This window comes from Dioszegia hungarica (genome assembly GCF_025882075.1).
Source record: "Dioszegia hungarica strain PDD-24b-2 chromosome Unknown MKK02contig_16, whole genome shotgun sequence".
Lineage (NCBI taxonomy): Eukaryota > Fungi > Basidiomycota > Tremellomycetes > Tremellales > Bulleribasidiaceae > Dioszegia > Dioszegia hungarica.
Genome location: NW_026515773.1, coordinates 1,260,515 through 1,279,132, shown reverse-complemented (window position 1 = coordinate 1,279,132; position 18,618 = coordinate 1,260,515). Strand labels below are relative to the sequence as shown.

The following is an 18,618-nucleotide window of genomic DNA, read 5'->3' as shown; positions in this document are numbered from 1 at the left end:
GCTGCTAAGATACTGGTTCGCCACACTGTAAAAGCCACGTTCTCCACTCAGAGTTACTGCGACACACAGGCCTGAGGGGTGAAGGGGCGCTCGTCCTATCGCTGTCGCGACTATCCATGATCAGCAGAGATAACAAATTGAAAGGAGGTGCGACAAGCCCGTGCCTCTCGTGATCGATAAGCGGGATCCCAAACCCCAAACACGTTTGAACGTCGCAATCAGTGACGATGAGCACGCAAGAGAGGCCTTCGCTGACTACACATCCCTTGACAAACGTCCACCCTGCGATAACGTGCATACTTGAGTCGGGCGGCGAATTCGAGGCGAGAGAGACTAGCTGCACTCTGTATCTCACCTGGAGACCTGTGTCCCGCTCAATTCCCCTTATCATCACCGCTTACCTTCCGACCTCGTCTTAGCCGTTTCTCACCTACACAAGTACGCATACACCCCCTCATCCACCATGAAGAATACGCGCGCGATGCAGTCGACCACCCTGGCTCTGGCGGGAACAACGATGCCCAGCATCAGGTCCAGTGCCAGCCGATCATCCATCGCGCTTAGGCGGGAAGCCCTGACCCCGTCCCTTCAGCCCTTCGCTTTTCCTGTCCACGAGGGCGGCAACAGGATCCAAGACACCTCTGTCAACATGAGCATCGGCGACACGCACATCACCTACCAGTATCCCAGCCGTGGGATCCCTGAGCTGAAGTACGGTACGTGTGACATCGCTGTCGAGCTCGACAAGCTACGCAGGAGTCAGGCAGTGCTCCAGAAGACCCGTCTCCAATCGACGGAGGACAGCGACAAAGGGACCAAGGAGAGGGCCGCACTCGATGGCATGCTTGAGTACTACGCGGATGCGATCTCGTCGGTACAGAAGACCTTCCTGCCATACAGCAAGTTCGCTGAGGAGGGATGGCAATTCATTGAGCTGCACGATGCCATCAAACAGGCGGAGCCGGACGTGCGAGACATCCTCACCCAAGCGATGGAGGTCTTGACCAACACCATGCGAGATGTGAAAGAGGCTCAGACGGCGTACAACATCCTGCAGGGTCATCACGCCAAGTGGAGCGCGGGCAGGACTGCTGCAGAGTGCAGCGATGAGAGTCTCGCATGTCCTCCGTCAAGCATGCAGCTTTCTACGTCTGACGATGCCAAGTCGAGGATGATCGCGCGCATCCAAACGAGGAGCAAACGATTGTCGTCCATGGCGATCGAAGACGAGTCGGCTGCTGGGGGGGTTCTCGCTGCTATCGCCAGCTTGTGTCCGTGATTGCAAGGCGGAGGATTGGGATCCCGTAGCATGAGGTGGAGTTGCGGGGGTGTGTCGTTCGGGACTTGTAGATAACATATGCATCAGTGGGTCAGGGCCAAGCTCTACGCCGCTCAAGGTCCGTCAGAATGTCAGTGAATACGGATCAACAGTATTATATTTGTGTATCTTCCTGTTAATAATCGGCCATGAGCTGCATCCCTCATTCCGCCGCCTAGTCCTCCACGAAGATATGATCGACCCCCTCCCAGCTCTCCGGCGCCCTCTCCCGCTCACTCCAAAACAACACCTCCCCATTCTGAGCCCTCCTCGGCTCCCACATCCGCTCCCCCGAATCCGGATCCACCGAACTGCTAAACCACCTCGGCTCATGCGGCGGCAACTTCCCTTGCGCACGTGCGGCCCGGGTAGAGCGCTGTCGTTCTTCGTTGGCCGTCTTGAGTTCCTGTGCGCGCTCATAGTTGGCGTTCTCGAAGGCGCGTTGGTCGGTCCGGAGACGGCAGTCGGTGGGTGCGAGATAGGGCTCAAGACCGAAGGGGATATCATTCTGATGATCAGTTAGAACCCTGATGACTTTGGTCGCAGGAGGGCAGACTCACAAGGGTGACAGCGAATGGAGTGAGGTTGAACGGCGCAACAGGCTTCTCGCTATTCCGCCAAAGCAAGAGGTACTCCTTCTGAGCCGGCTCAAAGTGTGTATCAACGTCAAGAGGAGCGGACCGGGCACTAGCAGCCCGAGCGATCAATTGTGTATCCCAACCTGAACATCAGCTATAAACAACGGCGAAACTCACGTCCTGCAATATCCCAAGCTGTCTTGCCGGCAGAATCCTGAACTTGTCCCTTGATCTCGAAAGCGTCTTTGCCGCGCCATGTGCGTGGCTTGAAAGTGAGGGTACATGTCTCGCCGGTACGGTGATTGGCTACGACATTAGCTAGATTCCACAACAGTGAAGTGGAGTGCCCAGCTACTCACTGACGACAAGATCTCCATAGTGGTCGATGATAGGGTTGCCCATGATGAAGTTCGACACGTTCGTCACCACCTTCTTCCACCTGCTCATCAGCTCAAGCCCCTCGATCAGAGCGAGAGCAAGACGCACGAGTAATGCTCCACGACATATCCCTCCTCATACTCCGGCCCAGCATCCGGATACTCAAGACCCGCCTTGACCCATTTCCGGGGAATGATGAGATCGGCATGTGCCACACCCGTAGGCTTGATCTCGAAGCTCCGTCCCTGGAACTTGTTCTGGGCGTCGACCTCGCCATAGTACTTCCATGTCGGAGCTTCGGAGTAGCAAGCAGAGATAGGCTATACGTCAGCTGCATCCCAGCCGGAAGATTGGGAACGACTGACGGGATGATGCGAGACCTGCTCCGAGATGTAGCGATACCTGTTCGGAATGGCGTATTCGAAGCTCTGGCTCAAGAGGGGGTTGAAGGGCTTGGCGATCCGCCCAATCGTTGAGCTGTAGTTGGACATGGCGAATGCTCCGACAAAGGCGATACGGCGGAGAGAGTCCTCTTCGGACGCAGCAACCGTCAAGCAGGCATCGTACTCCATGTCCTCGGCTGAAGATTAGCTATGTCCACGATTGAACTTACCCATTCGCTGAAGCATCGAGGTACACTCGTTGAAGCTGACGGGGAAGGAGATCTTGGTGAGATCTTTGCCAACCGAGCTCTTGAGGATACCCCACACTATCGTCAGCTTAGCCGAAAGTTCCACTCACAGCTGACGGAAGGACGCTTATCGTCATCGATAGGCAGCTTGTTCCGGACACCGTTGTACGGCTGCAAACTCTCCCGCCCGAGGTACTCCTTGATGGTACCTGCCGACTGCAATGAAGTCGCCGCTGCCTTTTGCTGCGGCAGCTCCAGCTTCTTCTCGACGTTGCCGACCGCAGATGGCGTCCCGGGCCTAGCTCCGTCGGGATTGGCGATCGACTCGTACTGCTTCATATTCGGAATGATGCCCGTCTCGATCGCGTCAAAGAACTCGTCCTCGTCCTCGTCATCTGAGTCCGCCTCGGCCAGAGCAGCCTTGACCTCCTCCAGATTACTGATGGACAGACTGGCCCCTCGCGTCCGAGCGGTATTGTACGAGTCGGCGGTGACGAAGCTGGCCGCGGTCGAAGCGGTAGGAGGAACCGGTAGGGGCTTGGCCGGAGCGGAATACGATTCGTCAAGACCAGGAGTTGGTGGCAGGCTCCCAGCTGATATTTCACCCAGCACGCCCCTGGCCTGCTTGAGCGCCCGCTTCTTGCGCTCATTCTGCCTCGACGCCTCGGTCAACTGCCGATCCATCTCCTCCTGCTGCTTTGCCACCGTCAACATGTTCTCCTCCCATAGCTTTCGCGCCTCGATCTCCCGGTCGATCCGGCCGAGCAGGTACCGTTCCCGATCCTGCGTCATGACCTGCAGCTGGCTGACCAGGGTGGCGAGAGTGGAGAGGGAAGATCTGAGTGCCTCCTTGATTGCCTGTTGGCGGGAAGGCGTGCGCTGCATAGCGACGCCCCGCTCGGGCGAGCCCGGTCCGAGGTAGAGCGAGTCGACGAGCTGCTGGGTCAACTCGAGCTGCGCCTTGATGTTGATAACACCCATGTCGAAGGTGGTCTCGTGGGGGATACCGGTCGCCTTGTCGTCGACCGTGAGGATACTCCGGTCATCCGCCGCTTCCAGTATGGAGATATTGTCCGCGTCAGCGGTAGCTTTGGTGGGCGAGCCCCGGCTGGCAGGGAGTTGAGCGATACTCGCCCCGCTGAGACCCGTCGTGGAGCGGATGAGACCGGGATTGAGGAAGTTGTCGGTAGGAGGTAGGGCGCCGAGGGTGCCGCTGATGCCCTCCGCGGTTCCGCTGCGGGGGAGAGCTCGGGACATGGAGGGCTGCCTGCCGGTCTTGGCATAGTATTCGATATTGAGCCGGATAACCTGGACCCAGCGAGCGATCTCACCGCGATGTGCGGATTTGACCATGATCTTGGGTACGGATGAGGAGGCCTTGGAGTGGAGCTCGAATCGAGAGTTGTCGGATGAAGGGGTGACGACAGCAACGGCCATAGCGATGGATCCACGGCAGGCGACAGGCTCGTCCTCTCTTTGACGGTCTACATCAGCTTGGCTGTAGGTAATACTCACAATAGCTTAGGACCCCATTCTCAAGGACAAACCACCTAGTCCGCCAGCCACTCTTGTAGTTGGTCCACTTGCTAAGGTACCCCTTGAGATCTGGCGGCGTACCGTCGCTCCTCGATTGCACAACGCCCTCCTGGTTTGAGACTGGCCATAAGCTATGTCCACTTCGATCACTCACACTGCCGCAAGAATGCCTTGATACGATCATCGGGTGATTTCTCGCCTTCCAAGACCCGTTTACCCTTCTTGTCCCGCAGAAACACGTCCGCACCCTTCTTGACGGCTTGCTCGACAAGGCGGATATCACGACGACTGAGGTCAGCATCGACTATCAACTTGACTTACCGAGCAGCTTCGTGCAGTAGACTGGTTCCGCTCTTCTCGTCCAAGGTATTGAGGTTAAGGATCTCGGCGCGCGGATTGTCAAGGAATGTGGACATGGTGTTGCTTTCATCGGGGTTGCTGAGCGGACTGGCAATGTATGCGGCCAAACGGTGAAGATAGAGGCCTTGGAGTCTGGTCCGAGATTCTGCAATTAGCACGGAACAGATGTCGGCGTACCTTCTACGAGTGTGGCGACCTCGGGCGTACCCGCAGCCTCCAGGACGGTCCGTCCGTGCTCATCTCGAATTGTGTCGTTGATCTTGGGCTGAGCAAGCAGAAGCAGGACTGGAATCAGCTCTGTTTCAGTCTTGGCCTACCTGCATCGGTCCGCCCGCTGTCTGCAGCTGTATGGAGCGCCGTGATCTTGGTCCCCTCGGAGATAGGCGCGTTGATATTGATGTTGGGCAACGCAAGAATGGACTGGATGATGGGTACTACCGTTAGGTGGTTCTCCGGTGTGGACTCACGAGTTCCTACTCTGACAGCCATGCCTAGTAGGGCACCTGTCTGAGCTGGACCGGCGCTCGCAGCTTCGTCCAAGAATGGCTGGACCTGCGCGGGATCGTCGGACCTGAGCGCCGCCAACAGGCGGAAGTTGTACAGAACGCTCGGTGTGGACGCCATCTCGGAAGTGAATCACTTGAAGGCTGATAAGTGCCCGTCTGAGCTGTATGGACGAGGTAGCTATCTGTATGTAGAGGACAAAGGAGATGTATGGTACACTGATAGCACCATATCATCGTGCATCAGCTGTAGCGCGCGCGCCAAACAGCTCCAGCCACCTCGTTACGTAACGAATTCGAGCCAAATACAAAATCCGCGGTCGATGACGTCGAGTTCAACTTTCAAGGTGCTTCGCAGCACTATACATCTACCCATGTCGCACCCAGCTCGCCTGTCCCTGCGAGCCCCGCCTCATCTCCCCTTCGTACAAGGTTTTCCAGGGATTCCCGGCGGAAAAGACCGGAAACAAGCGGCTCTCTGCGGAACCGTCGAAGTCCGGGTCGGTGCGCAGCCCATCAAGGCGAAATGGGTTCGGGTGGAATGTCGGAAACACGAGTCGCTCCCGGCTGGCTTCCCGGCGCAGGCGCAAACGGACAGCTGGGAGCTCGTCGGAGAGATAATCACGCTCTGGCAAGCGCAGGGGAAGGAATTCGATACTCTCCAAACGGCCGACTTCAAATTCTTCCTCCCCCTGCCAGAGACGCTGCCGCCAACGGTGGAGATGGCAAAGGGAACGGGTGTGTGGTATGAGCTGGTCGCGGCTCTGAGCTACAGGAAGAAGGGAGGGATCTTCAAGTCGGACTCGGCAACGATCATGAAGATTACGGAGCCTATCCGGGTCACCAAGCACGAGCTGCACGCGGTCTGGCCGGTCTACAACCACCCGGATCAAAAGTCGGTCGCGGGACAGGACCTCACCATGACGATACAACGGCCAGGCGTCGCTTTCGGTCCCGCCGACCGGATCCTCCTTACCGCTTCCCTCAAATCCGCGCGAGCTCTTCCCTTCAAGCTCCGCGGCTTTGAGTGCACCCTCCTCGAGGTCGTCTCCTACATCCCCGAACCTCTCATCCCGTCGAAAGATGGCAAGCGCAAGCCTAAGGGTTCTTCTCAGCCCGTCGTCAAATCTCGGCCAATATCCCAGGCGAGATGCGCGGTGGACGAGAGCGTATTCTCTGGCGGGGAGCGGTCGGCGAGGATAGATATGGCGGTCCCGGCGGATGTGCTGGTCACGGTGCGGGACGCCAAGACGCTGGAGGTGGGGTATGAGCTGCAGGTCAAGGCGGTCTGCGATGGGTTCGAGGGACCGGTCGTCCCGGGGATCAAGTATGTGGTGGGGCAGTATAGCAGGTCCTCGGCGCAGCAAGCCATGAGGTGAGTTTTGGTTCTGGCAGAGCTGACGGTAGTGATATTGGTCATATCGATCAACTATGTGGTGGACCGCCAAGATCCGCACGACCTCAATCGTCTATCTTCACAGTCAATACGCCACCCCTTAGCGCGAACGGCTCTCCTGCACCGCAGGGGTTCGTCGCTCCGGACCCCCGGCGCGTCTCCACTTCCACCATCACTACAGTCACCACCGCCGAGCGCGCCGGCGATTTCTCTCCCACTCCCTCCACTCGTCCCTACTCTACCGTCCCCAATCGCCAAACTCTCACCTTCCCCATCGCTCAACCCACCCCCATGCCACTGCCCGGCAGCCCCGCTCCGGGATCTATCAGCGAGTTCTCGCACTCCCAGATGGACGCGACAAGCGATACCGGACATACCAACCGCTACTCCACCATGACCACCGGAACTTTCGGAAAGTGGGATCAGACCCTCCGCAGCAACATGCAGGCGGCGCTCACACCGCCCATCACGCCGGATCTCAGCTCGGCTTCCAAACCCACCTGGGACTCGGCTGAGCGGGAGAAAATGGACCTTTACACTCGGGCAAGGCAGAGTGCAGCGTCTACTCAGCACTCCGGCGGAGCCGCGCTGGATCAACTCGGGCTGGCGGACATACCGGACATCGACGTGGCTCCGCCAGAGTACGCGCCACCCGTCCCTGCGCTGCCGGGCGGAAAGTATCAGCCTCCCGTACGGCCCGTCTCGGCCTACACGTCCCCGGATCCCAGCACGTCAAGTGCGGTGCCCTCGCCTGAGCTGGATGGGCCGTCATCTCCGATACTCTTCACGGCGGGACCAAATGGCTCAGGCGGTATTGCACGAACGGAGAATGCGGGGTCACCGAATGCGGCGGACGTCAGATCGACCCTACCAGCCGCCGTCGGAGCTGCAGGCGCGGCTGGGACTTCCGAGAGCCCGGCGCGTGCCGATCTGGCGTCTGGATTGAGCGAGAAGGAGCAGATGAGGCGGTATTATGAGGCGAAGGACAGGGTGAAGAATCGGGGCGAGGGATCATCGGCCTATGTGCCGGCAGGTCCATCGCCCGCGCCCACTCCGGTGCTGAGCGAAAGGGAGCAGATGAGGCGATACTACGAGGCAAAGGACAAGGTGGACAACAGGGGTGAGGGGTCGTCGGCGGCCGCGTCTACGTCCGCACCAGCTTTCGCCGGCTCTTCACCAGCACCAGTACCTACTCCCGTCCTCAGCGAGAAGGAGCAGATGCGGCGGTATTACGAGGCGAGAGAACGGGTGGAACAATCTCAGCAGGGAACAGCGTCGGGGTCAGGGATCGCGCCGTCAGGGTCAGCACCCCCAGCTGGACCGGTGGCATCCGGATCTGGCTCTGGCTTTGCACCAAACGGGTCACACGCCTATCCTTCAGCGACGGACGAGAAGGACGCGATGCGGAGGCGGTACGAGGACGCGACTACTCGGGTTTCGCGAGGCGGAACAGCCAGCCCGGCCATCATGGACTCGCCCACAACCTACTTCCCCCCAAGCACATCCACCCAACCACCGCCCTTCTCACCATCAACTACCACCGGCTCCTCCGACCGCGCACCTATTCCAACATCATCTTACCCCTCTGCGACGGACGAGAAAGAGCGCATGCGTCGTTTGTACGAAGATGCCAACCAGCGCGCTTCTCGAGCACGGGCTTCGCTTAGTCCCCCGCCAGAAGCCCCGCCTCGATTCTCTGCACCTCCTGCTGTCCCTCCATCACCCATTCCTGGTCCGAACGGCGTATCCAGCTCCATCATGCCGATCGCACCGCCCACCCCATCCTCCAACCCACTTGGCTTCTCGTCATCCTTGGACGCTGGGCCAAGCTCATCTGCCGCTCCGTCCACCACTCCGGCATACCCATCGGCGGAGCAGGAGAAGGAGAGTATGCGGAGGCGGTACGACGATGCCAGCTCGGCAGTCTCGCGCGCTAGGGTCGCGTCGGGAGGCGGAGGATCTGAAGGGATGGCGAGGGGGAAGATGGGGAGCGGAGAGAGCGCTAGGGAAGGATCAGGCGGGGCAGGAGAGGAAGATACTGGGGCGCCACCGCCGCCGTTGCCGTCTAGGCCGCCGGCGGAGTATATCAACCTTTTGAGTCCAGTGGGGGAGTCTGCGCCTTGGGGAAGGGATAGGTAGGACATCTAGGAGGTTCATCTTGTAAGTAGTGAAAATGTATACATCTACTGAGTACAGTCACTGACTGAACTGATCTAGGCTTTATTGTCTCCGGCGGAGTGCTGGCCCAGCTAAAGACCAGGCTTCCTGACTTCTCCCACCCAACGAGTTATCCCACTCATCCGTCAAAACATTCATCAAAAGATACAAGTATATACACACTTGGGCGAGACCTCCCAGATACCGCCACTTTAGCCCCCTTTTTCGCACCTGATCACGGATCCTCGTACTTGCCCTTAGGCGGGATGCATTGCACGCCAGGCTTACTGGTATCGTGCTGATAGGATTGGCGACCGAATCCCATGATAACGTTCCCAATACGAGTGTTGCACGGCCCAACCTCACATCGTCTGCACTTGCGATTCCCGCGGTAAACAAAATACCGAGTCCAAAAGATGATGATAGCTATGGCGAGGATCGCGCCGACGGCTAGTCCTTAACCGGGGTCAGCCTGTATCCCAAGTTCTCCACTTGACATTGAGGCACTTTCGCCAAGGCATGATTTGACTTACCGATACACGGACCCAACTTGGCACTTCCGTTCGCGTTGGTCCAAAATGATCCTTCATCCCCCGAGGCATCGCCCGCCGCAGCCTCCGCTCGCTGTTGGATATATGGCATCTTTCGGAGGGTATTTGAAAGTGTCGAGAACGTCTGATGCTACGCTGATGTTCGAGAGACAGTTTGCTGGTCACAAGGTAGTGGCGCGAATGTCAGTTAATAATCATTCCAAATGGCAGCAGGCCACCCATCATACTGTCAAAACCAGTCTCCTTTGAACCTCGTCCCTTTCCAGCTCCTGGACCTAGGGGAATCTTATGATAAGAAACCTCTTTTGACAGCTCGCTGACCCTTTCAGCTTTGACTCCTTCGTATAGATTCGCCCCCTTCGCAATTTAGGAGGCGGGAAAAGGTGTGAGTGACACGGACACCATGTTTGATCCCTGCCTTGAGTCAGCCGGGGTACGAGCATACGGACAGGTTATCAAGGCATCAAAATACAGTATGGGTTGATTCGTGATTCATATCCTGAATGATGTACATATTCGGAGATATCGCATGGAGATCGCATAGCTGACGGCTATGCGCGGCCGTAACATGGGATGTGCAGTGTCGAATGTAGAAACATGTAAGCCATCAGTCGTCGGGCGTTCACCGGACCGCAATGAACACCGTTCTCCGTTCTACTTGGGAAACTGAACGTCTGACATTTCACGGATCCACGGATCCACAGATCCACGGATCCACGGAGGCCCACCTCTCAGCCAAAAGACAGTCCTTGACTTTCTGCCGTATGCTTACCCGGTGTCCCGGACTTTGGATCGGACGTTAGGGACCTCTGGGCGACATAGCCAGGGCCCAGAGGCCTAGAGTCTCTCACTTTACACATGGCACAAGTGTGATTCACAAGTACAAGTCGCATTCCTACGTGATCACCTGACTGCCTTGGGAGCTTCGTCCGCCTCTGCCTTTGTAAGGCACTTCCCCCCGAGGTGCTGATAGATATTCCGCCCATACCCTGTGATGCGGCCGCGCACCAGCTCGAAGCCGCATCCCGAGTTTGACTTTACGCCGCAGAGTCTGCATTTCACTGTTCCGCGATAGTATTTCCAGCGTCCGATACAGATGATGAGAGATAGAGCGAAGATCCCGATGATGGTCAGGCCTACGTATCAGCACATGAAGCTCTAAGTAGCCTGCAGGGGCGGCCACTTACCAATAATCAGTCCCACATTGTAAGTACCGTTTGGGTTGCGCATGCCTCTTTTCACTACCACTTCGCCAGCCCAGACTTGCCGCTGCTGGAGGTAAGGCATGTTCAGTAGAGCTTGAGGGGGCTGATTTCGTGCTCTGTGCTGAATCTTGAAGCACGCAGAATGCTAATGCGTTGACACTTGACCGATACCGGATGATTGTCATGTCGGGACACTCGTGGTCAATGGCCGTACAATCCAGCGGCTCCAGGGTGATGCCTTGTCCACCCAGAGATCCTTTACCATGTCACCCTCACGATCCCCTGGAAGAGAACGGACACTTGATAATGGGATGTGCTTCTGAAATACTCCGGCGGACCTTTCATAGCCGACCCTTGGTGGTCTCAGCGGGCCCCTCGCAATCACACATAGTGAGACCAGATAGGCGTGAGTGATGTATGATACTCGTCTCCAGCTTTCCCCTCCGGGAAGCCTAGGCTAGGCAGGATGATGCTACTGATCAGATGTCATGACGAGCCTATCAGGTAAGTCTGTCAGGTACTGCACGCTCGACAAGGATTAAAGGTTCGGCTTCAGACATGAGCTATGCTAGCTGGATCTCTCGAGGCCGGCACTGAGTCTGCCTCTGCGTTCTGCCCCTTCATCCGGTCCTCATGATCTACACATCTCGCACAGTAATAGCCACGCCTTCCAAAGCCTCGCAACAGTCCCCTCGGCTGCCTCATCCCTTCGTAGAGCATCTCATACGATTTCTCTGGAGTCTCGCACCAAGCATGTGAGCAAGTGATTTGGTTGCGGTAGTGATGCCAGCGATAGGCGAAGACGAGGAGGAGAAGGATAACGATACCGCCCCTGATGATGCCTGAGATCAGGTCAGTATGTCAGTGACGTCGTCGCGGTGCTGGCAGAACGGCCTCGACTCGCCTGTAATCAGACCGATGTCGGTGCTGCGGCCGACTTTTTCGACTTGTAAGCCCTCTTCGGTGACATCGTCGTTCGGTTGCTCTTGTCGTCGTTGCAAAATATAGGTCATCGTGAGCCAGCGAGGTGAGTGTCTGAACCGTCGTCACTTGGTATAATGATCAGTGTCCCCATGCACCTGACCGTAGTTCACATCCTTTCTTCTGTTAGTGAACAAGGGAGGAGTCGAGGGGCGGCCAGTCAAAGGTGGAACATCGCGTGAATGAGCTGAGGCTGCGGACCTTTGTGTCAGGGCCTGATGTGGTTATGGAGGGCCCGTCAGCAGCGCCGTAGGCAGCCAGTCGCTTGGAGTTCTGCCCATTAGTATAAACACGCCTCGAGATATGAGCACATCAGGCTAGTCCCAGCATGGTCATCCAGAGCACCAGCACTACCTCGCCCACCGAGTATTCCCGATGTCCTTCGCTCATATTGCGATATCATCGATCAGCACACTGAGGCCACATCTATGCTGTCTTGTCCTTCCTTGCGCTCCGCCACGCCCTTCTCGGTCACCACGCAACCTGAGTCTCAGCTACAACCCTCGCCCAAAATAAGCTGAAACTCACTGATGAGGTCAGCCGGTGTTACGTCAAAGCTTGGATTGTATACACCCTGCCATCGCTCCTTCCCCGATCCGACCCCTTCTGGTGTTATGCGCACCACCGACATCTCGCCCGTCTCAATGTTACGTCCGCGGACGAGGGTGGCTTCTACGGGTGGTCGTTGTTCGATGTGGATTCTGGCTGTCAGCTGAGAAGCACAGGTGTAGATAGAGCTTACTCTGCGCCGGTGCTGAGAGATAGATCTACCGTGGTGACAGGGGCGACAACCATGAATGGGACATTATGCCGCTTTGCAAGAACAGCAGCCTGGTATGTCCCGATCTGACATCAGCCCAATCTATATAAGAACCGACCTTATTGGCGGTATCTCCATTCTTCACCACCCTATCGGCACCAACAATTACCCCGTCAATGTCTTCCAGCTGCATCAAGCTCCCCAGCATCGTGTCGCAAATCATCGTTGCGGGTATCTCCAGCGTCGTCAGCTCGAGCGATGTCAAGCGGGAACCTTGGTGATATGGTGTTGTCTGGGCATAGTAGGCGGTATCGAGGTGGTCGTGCTCGAATAGCGCAGTGATGACCCCGATGGCGGTACCGTAGCCGGAGGTAGCGAGTGATCCGGTGTTGCAGACAGTGATGACCTTGAGGCCCTTCTTGTCTGACCCCGCGCGCCGTTTGGACCATAGCCATTCAGCTCCGAGACGCCCCATCTCCATGTTCCGCTTGAGATCCTCTTCGTGTACCGCCCCGCAGAGGGTCTTGACCTTCTCGACCAGGTCCTCCGCGCTGACATCTGTAGAGCTCTTCAGGAGAGCACGGATACGATTCATGGCTTCGCTCAGGTTGACTGCGGTCGGGCGGGAGGATTGGAGGTGGTCGAGGATGGGGTTGAGGTGGGAGATTACATCGGAGGTGGAGGAGAAGGCGGATGCGGAGGATAGGTATGACCGGATGGAGAGGGCTGCAAGGGAGGCGATAGCGGGTGCGCCGCGAATCTATATCAGCTATGCAAGAGCTTGACTCACCTTCATCGACTTGATGGCATCATACGCCTCGTCAGGAGTGGACACCTTCTCCCAGGTCACAGTATGGCTGGAGGTCAGCTCCGAATTGATCATGGAGTGAGGAGCTCACGGAAGCAGCAGCTGGTCGATGATCTCCACCTGTCCGCTCTGGTCTATCCTGATGGAGGTCATCATGTCGGGCAGCGGCTTCTTGCCGGAGGGCGCTTGTGCTACCATAGTGGCTTGAGAATGCTGGAGGTGATGTGGTAGATGACGAACGTGGACCGAGCAAAATTCTGAAACCTGATTCCATATTGGAGATCAAACATTTTGCAGCATCTTAGGAGGCTCAGTTCAGAGCAATGTAGGCGGCTACATGTCAAGCTCGCGGTTGAGGGCTTCGCTCATCGGGCACCCATACATACGAGTACTGTTCGATTTGCTCGCCCATTTTAGGCGGTCACACGCGGGACGGAAGGGCCGGTGCAAAAAAGGACACGTCTGGTGACAAAAAGAAGTGCTTTTGATTGGAGTGGGATTCGAACCCACGCCCTTTCGGACTGCGGTTTTGGGGGGTTTTAATTCACCTCCTTAACACAGCACCTTAACCGCTCGGTCATCCAACCATGAACAGTCTCTAAAATCCCTTTGCAAACGCGGTATATCAGCACGAAATGACAATAAAACGGACATGAGCGAATGAAGCCTTCCGGACGCTTCCATCCCAGCGAGCACAGTCATTCGCGGTGGTGCATGCATGAACACAGCTCATTGCAGAGATGCAGAGTGACAGACCAGGATGGTTGATCAGACTCACTTGGCTATCTCCTACGAAGAGTTTGCGAGACCTCATTTGAGTGCTCAAGCATCGACCTGCATGCCACATGCGATCCTATCCGCCCTACCACGTCTGCCCCAGACATCTGGGTGAACGGTAGGATCGGCACCTCGTATCCCGCTTCCTCAGTTCCGGCTCCATGGGTTCCAGCTCATCATGAAACCTCCCTTCTTCACCTCTTCTTCCGGCTGTTCCTTTTTCGCCCTCTTGTTCTGCGTCACCTCCTTCTCCTCCTCCTCCGCCCGCCGTGTCTTCCGCTCCCGCCACATGACGTACTCCGCTACGATCACCCATATGACACTGAAGACACTTGCTACAGTGGACCTGCAATCAGCTGGGCAGGTGTCTTCACTCACAACCAGAATGACCCCTGCGTCTCGACCGTCTCGACATCATCCGCTGCGCCTATGCTCGCCCGGACTGCAAAGTCCGCTATGAGGGCGCTGAGCATGAACAGGAGGAGGAAAGCAGGCGGGAGGAGGAGAGTCAGATATGATACTGTCAGAGAGCTACGATCTTGTGGACGGAGGACAAGCACGGCTTGGGTCATGGCTGTAGCAAGGAAGATGACGGCCACTTCGTTGTCAGCAGCGCTACGCACGTAACGTACCTGCGAGATGCCAGATCAGACACCCCTGGACTGCTCTACCATGTGGTGCGACGGCTGTACAGCTACCGTCAGCGCGATCAAAGGTCCACTCACGTCTTGTTCTCATCGCAAGCTCCGAGTCCTCCTAGAGACCACTTCGCGCCAGCCTCACCAGGCTTGGCATCCGCTTTGAGGACGATCTTGAGCCAGTAGTACTTGGTTCCAGGACCAGATACCGCGCTAAAAATCAGGAAGATGAGTATGAGAAAGACGAGGAAAAAGTAGAAGCCGTGTAGGGCGAATCGAGGGTGAGCCATTAGGCCCTTCAGCTTTTCCATTTTTGGATACTGCGGAGGTCATATATACTGACTGCGGTATGATGTTGCAGCGCAAAAGCGAGACAGGCCTGAGCGAGCCGAGTGAGGAGCGTTAGCTGAAAGGATATCTCAAAGCTCGGGGAAAGCGGGATCAGATGACCTCGAGCAAACTCCTCATTCCTCGTGCATCGTGCCTGATGACGTGATGGGCTGTCGTCCTACGCGCTTCTGTGGCTGGTCTTAGTCCAGTCAACAGCGACCAGCCACTTCGACGCTCCTTCTCTATCAACCATAAAAGTTCATTTGTGCTGAATAGTGAGATGTGAGGTAATGATAGTATGGATAACCTAGCTAATAGATCACTTCTTCCCCTTCGCTCCCGGCACCGGCCGCCTGCCCGCCATCGTCTTTCTCGCCTGATCCAAGTCCTACTTTGCGAGCCATTCCGGCTTCTTGCTCACCATAATCGCCGCGTACACTCGTTCCGCATCCTCTAGATCCTTCAATACGTCTTTGTGCTGCCGTTTCTCCCTCTTCGCCTTCAGCCCAAACCAGCGGGGCTGCAGGGATATGACGTTCACCTCTTCTCGAGGATCCCCCTGCCTGCGGGGACAAAATCTCCGATCCTTCAGGGCATCCAGCTGTGACCTCGCTCTCCAACCGGCGGTGATCTCCGCGTATTGCTGATTTTGAGCCCGTTCTGGTCCCGACCAGCTTTGTATGCGGGCGTCGTTCCAATCAATGGGACCGACGTGCCGTTCGGTAATATTGACGAGCGGCGAGATCCCAGGGCTGCCGGCGGAAGAGGATGATGGGGAGATCCAGGAGGTGTAAAGCTGATCGAGCGCATCGGTTGGTATGGGGTAGGATGTCCGGTCGTCCTCGGTACCGATTTGGACGAACGGAACGTTGTGGTGCAAAAGGGTGGAAGCCGGATCGATGGCTAGCGAAAGAGAGGAGATCGAGGTGAACCAGGGAGGACTGGCGCACAGGAGAGGGGTATGAGAGGGATACGAGGAGTGTGCCGAGCCGTATAGATGTCGATGGGAATAGCACCGAGTGTCGATAGGTCAAGCTGCAGGTGGACAGAGCAAGAGCTACATGAACATGTATGTGGCTAGTGCTATGTACGGTGCTTGACGATCTCCCTACCAGCTAAGCCATCCTTGGCTCTAGTCAGCCTCGCCTGTGTGCTGCGCACGGACATCCGCATTCCTCACTCTGTGTGACTCCTTTGGTACTGAACCTGCGCTTTCCCCACAACGTTGAGCTGTTCTTCTGGTATGTATGACCCCGACTCCGTATAGTAGCTGCCAAAATGATGCTCTTGTGGTGACATGAAGCGAGGGAGGGAAATGCGACACCTCGATGCCTGTAGATAAGCGATTGCAAGACGGAGCAGAGGAACAGGCTGACCTTCTCGTCATGGGCCTCCATTATAGTCTCAAAGCGCCGATCACCGATAGTCATGACGCCAATGTATATGGGGAAGAAGATGGGGTAGCATGCGAGCTACAATCAGCTTGCCTTCTTGGCTGGACTCACCATAATCTCCTTCCACCGGCTTTCATCAACGTCCGTCACATCCCCGACATCTTCCTACTGGGCCGCTGTTTGGATGTCCGGAAATGAGGACAGCTTCAGCGTGCAGTCGGTGAGCGGCCCTGACGGGGACCAGGAGGAAAGGGGCGGCGGTGATTTTGGGTGATTGCGAAGGGGTGAAGGTAGACTTCGCACGCTTGACCGGATTGTGCAGTGGGAAGGGGGAGCGCTGTAGTCCCACTTGCGCTGAGCCAGTGATAGCTGCCGACCGTATCATAGTGGCTGATGAGATGAGGTGGAACAGACTTGCCGGCAACTGGTTTCAGGACAAGCTTATCTCGGACGCGACGAAGGGGGATTTCGTGTCAGCTTGTTTTATGCGCACGGACCATAATCTACCCTACAGGGCAGTACTCCTGAGGTGGCATTTTGTCTCCACATCACCATGTGCCCCTCCGGTTTTACCCTAGATGCATCCTGATCACTTCTTTCCCTCTTCCACTACCCGCTTCGCCTCTTCCCACTCGACCAACCACGTCGGCTTCAACCCGAGCAGCTCCGCCTTCGTCTTCTCCACATCCTCCTCCATCTTCTTCTTGATCTCACTCATCGGTCGCGGCTGTGCCCCAACGTCCCCTTCAATTTTGATTAGCGCCTGAGGGTCCGCGCCATCTCCCAGCTGCGACTTGAGCTGCGCAATCCCATCGAGTACGCCCAGGCTCTTCCATACTTCCTGCGCCTTGTCGTAGTATTCGTAATTCTGGTCTCGCTCGACGCCGGACCAGGATTGGATGCGTGGGTCATCCCAGTTGATGGGATCGGTGATGTCCACGAGGGGAGATGGGGCTATTGAGGTAGAGGAGGACGGAGCTGGGGAGAGCCAGGAGGTGTAGGCTCGATTGAGGGAATTGGGGGACATGGGGGGCCCGGCGACGGTGGGGCGGACGAAGGGCATGATGAGGTGCGCCTCAGGGATGAAGGGCGCGGGGTTGACAAAGTAATTGTTCATGAAGCGGCCAGTCTCCAAGACCTCTTCAGGAGGCGGCCATGATGCCCTGCATTGACTGATCTCTCCGTCAGCTATGATCCATACGCAGACTCACGTCACTGTCATGAGCATCCATGATGACGGGATAGCGCCTGTCTCCCTCTGGCCGCTTCTGCTCGAACTCGGCGACGTAGATCGGCATGTAGATGGGATAGCAAGCGATCTGAAATAAGCGATAATCCCATGCTTAGGGGGAACGCACCATATGCTCCTTCCACCTGGTCTCATCGATCGCCAGCTGTTCGAATGTCGCTCGCTTGCCCACGACACGCCTAAGCTTGTCTACGACCGCAAAGGGCGAGACTGCGAAAGGGACCGGGACGATCTCAAATCCCTCGCCCAGCTGCGTCAGGTGCTCTTTCGGGTCGTATTCCGGCAACCCATCCGGTAGTGGTGGGACCGCGAAAGAGAGGTACGATAATGGAGCCCACGCATTGCCTGCTCATCAGCATATGTGAGATGAATAGGGGAAGGCGCAGCTAGCTACTGCTGCAGATCAAGAAAGCGACCAGGCAGACAACCCGAATCGTCGCAACTCACCAGGTATATACGCCTCTTGTACCGCCATGTACGCCTTCAAGCCAGGCCCCTCCTTGCCCTTACTCTCCACCGATCCTTCAAGGAGCGCATCCACCCGCCAGACAGGCCAATATACCGCCTTCATATTCCGCATCTCTACACTATCACCCAATCCAAATTGCTTTGCAATGGCTCCGACACCCGGCCCGAACAGCTTCAACAGGGCGGCGAGGAAGAGATTCGACCCCTTGGCAGAAGCAATGAGGGCATTCATGTGCAGCTTGTGCGCCGCGGCGGCGGGATCGAGGAGGAATGGTGCGGCACAAATCTTGGGGGATTGAGATTGGGATGACGGGGATTGGCCGGTAGATTGATAGCGCCGTATTGGGCGGAGGTGGCGTAGCGGACACCGCAGCGCATGGCGCGAGGGACCTGCGAGGGCTTCGACTGCAAGCATCTTTTCTAGAGCTAGACTGAGGTTGAAAGAAAACGTCAGAGAGGCTTTCTGAACGAACGCCTTGAGCTTGCTGACGATTTAGAACGCACGGACGTCACTCTCTCTCTGCGCTCCTCAATTTAAGGCCTGTATCGCCAGCGCGATGGAGAGTCTGGTACCTGCGCCCTATACAAAAGCTAGATCCA

General features: G+C 56.8%; 8 protein-coding genes and 1 non-coding gene across 9 annotated transcripts; 2 read left to right on the top strand and 7 right to left on the bottom strand.

Annotated features, from left to right (window-relative positions):
* Positions 1 to 463: 463 nt before the first annotated feature.
* Positions 464 to 1,279, top strand: MKK02DRAFT_28663 (uncharacterized protein; the record flags this gene model as incomplete). Its single annotated transcript, XM_053087615.1, has 1 exon — positions 464 to 1,279. The coding sequence occupies one exon, from the start codon at positions 464 to 466 to the stop codon at positions 1,277 to 1,279; it is 816 nt and encodes a 271-aa protein (XP_052943692.1).
* A 214-nt stretch (positions 1,280 to 1,493) lies between these two features.
* On the bottom strand, positions 1,494 to 5,425 carry MKK02DRAFT_34652 (Oxysterol-binding protein-domain-containing protein; the record flags this gene model as incomplete). The annotated part of the gene is made up of 14 exons (XM_053088986.1): positions 1,494 to 1,826; positions 1,879 to 2,039; positions 2,074 to 2,202; positions 2,256 to 2,335; positions 2,383 to 2,594; positions 2,640 to 2,854; positions 2,888 to 2,983; positions 3,016 to 4,389; positions 4,421 to 4,561; positions 4,596 to 4,729; positions 4,763 to 4,946; positions 4,979 to 5,086; positions 5,119 to 5,235; positions 5,269 to 5,425. 14 exons carry the CDS (start codon positions 5,423 to 5,425, stop codon positions 1,494 to 1,496), a joined length of 3,441 nt encoding a protein of 1,146 aa, XP_052943691.1.
* A 253-nt stretch (positions 5,426 to 5,678) lies between these two features.
* Positions 5,679 to 8,839, top strand: MKK02DRAFT_38585 (uncharacterized protein; the record flags this gene model as incomplete). The annotated part of the gene is made up of 2 exons (XM_053090173.1): positions 5,679 to 6,679; positions 6,712 to 8,839. 2 exons carry the CDS (start codon positions 5,679 to 5,681, stop codon positions 8,837 to 8,839), a joined length of 3,129 nt encoding a protein of 1,042 aa, XP_052943690.1.
* Positions 8,840 to 10,311: 1,472 nt separating this feature from the next.
* On the bottom strand, positions 10,312 to 10,798 carry MKK02DRAFT_28660 (uncharacterized protein; the record flags this gene model as incomplete). The annotated part of the gene is made up of 3 exons (XM_053087614.1): positions 10,312 to 10,544; positions 10,596 to 10,716; positions 10,751 to 10,798. The coding sequence occupies 3 exons, from the start codon at positions 10,796 to 10,798 to the stop codon at positions 10,312 to 10,314; spliced, it is 402 nt and encodes a 133-aa protein (XP_052943689.1).
* Positions 10,799 to 12,000: 1,202 nt separating this feature from the next.
* On the bottom strand, positions 12,001 to 13,360 carry MKK02DRAFT_38583 (putative Methylthioribose-1-phosphate isomerase; the record flags this gene model as incomplete). The annotated part of the gene is made up of 6 exons (XM_053090172.1): positions 12,001 to 12,077; positions 12,123 to 12,295; positions 12,337 to 12,440; positions 12,473 to 13,114; positions 13,145 to 13,211; positions 13,254 to 13,360. The coding sequence occupies 6 exons, from the start codon at positions 13,358 to 13,360 to the stop codon at positions 12,001 to 12,003; spliced, it is 1,170 nt and encodes a 389-aa protein (XP_052943688.1).
* A 287-nt stretch (positions 13,361 to 13,647) lies between these two features.
* Positions 13,648 to 13,749, bottom strand: MKK02DRAFT_t9. The gene has a single exon. It is a non-coding gene; the product is annotated as a tRNA-Leu (tRNA).
* A 337-nt stretch (positions 13,750 to 14,086) lies between these two features.
* Positions 14,087 to 14,888, bottom strand: MKK02DRAFT_38582 (uncharacterized protein; the record flags this gene model as incomplete). The annotated part of the gene is made up of 4 exons (XM_053090171.1): positions 14,087 to 14,285; positions 14,318 to 14,537; positions 14,572 to 14,633; positions 14,665 to 14,888. The coding sequence occupies 4 exons, from the start codon at positions 14,886 to 14,888 to the stop codon at positions 14,087 to 14,089; spliced, it is 705 nt and encodes a 234-aa protein (XP_052943687.1).
* Positions 14,889 to 15,226: 338 nt separating this feature from the next.
* Positions 15,227 to 16,686, bottom strand: MKK02DRAFT_38581 (uncharacterized protein; the record flags this gene model as incomplete). Its single annotated transcript, XM_053090170.1, has 6 exons — positions 15,227 to 15,283; positions 15,329 to 15,810; positions 15,858 to 15,942; positions 16,284 to 16,379; positions 16,413 to 16,466; positions 16,537 to 16,686. The coding sequence occupies 6 exons, from the start codon at positions 16,684 to 16,686 to the stop codon at positions 15,227 to 15,229; spliced, it is 924 nt and encodes a 307-aa protein (XP_052943686.1).
* Positions 16,687 to 16,890: 204 nt separating this feature from the next.
* MKK02DRAFT_38580 (uncharacterized protein) lies at positions 16,891 to 18,433 on the bottom strand (the record flags this gene model as incomplete). Its single annotated transcript, XM_053090169.1, has 4 exons — positions 16,891 to 17,478; positions 17,513 to 17,620; positions 17,660 to 17,895; positions 17,998 to 18,433. The coding sequence occupies 4 exons, from the start codon at positions 18,431 to 18,433 to the stop codon at positions 16,891 to 16,893; spliced, it is 1,368 nt and encodes a 455-aa protein (XP_052943685.1).
* Between the last annotated feature and the right edge of the window lie 185 nt (positions 18,434 to 18,618).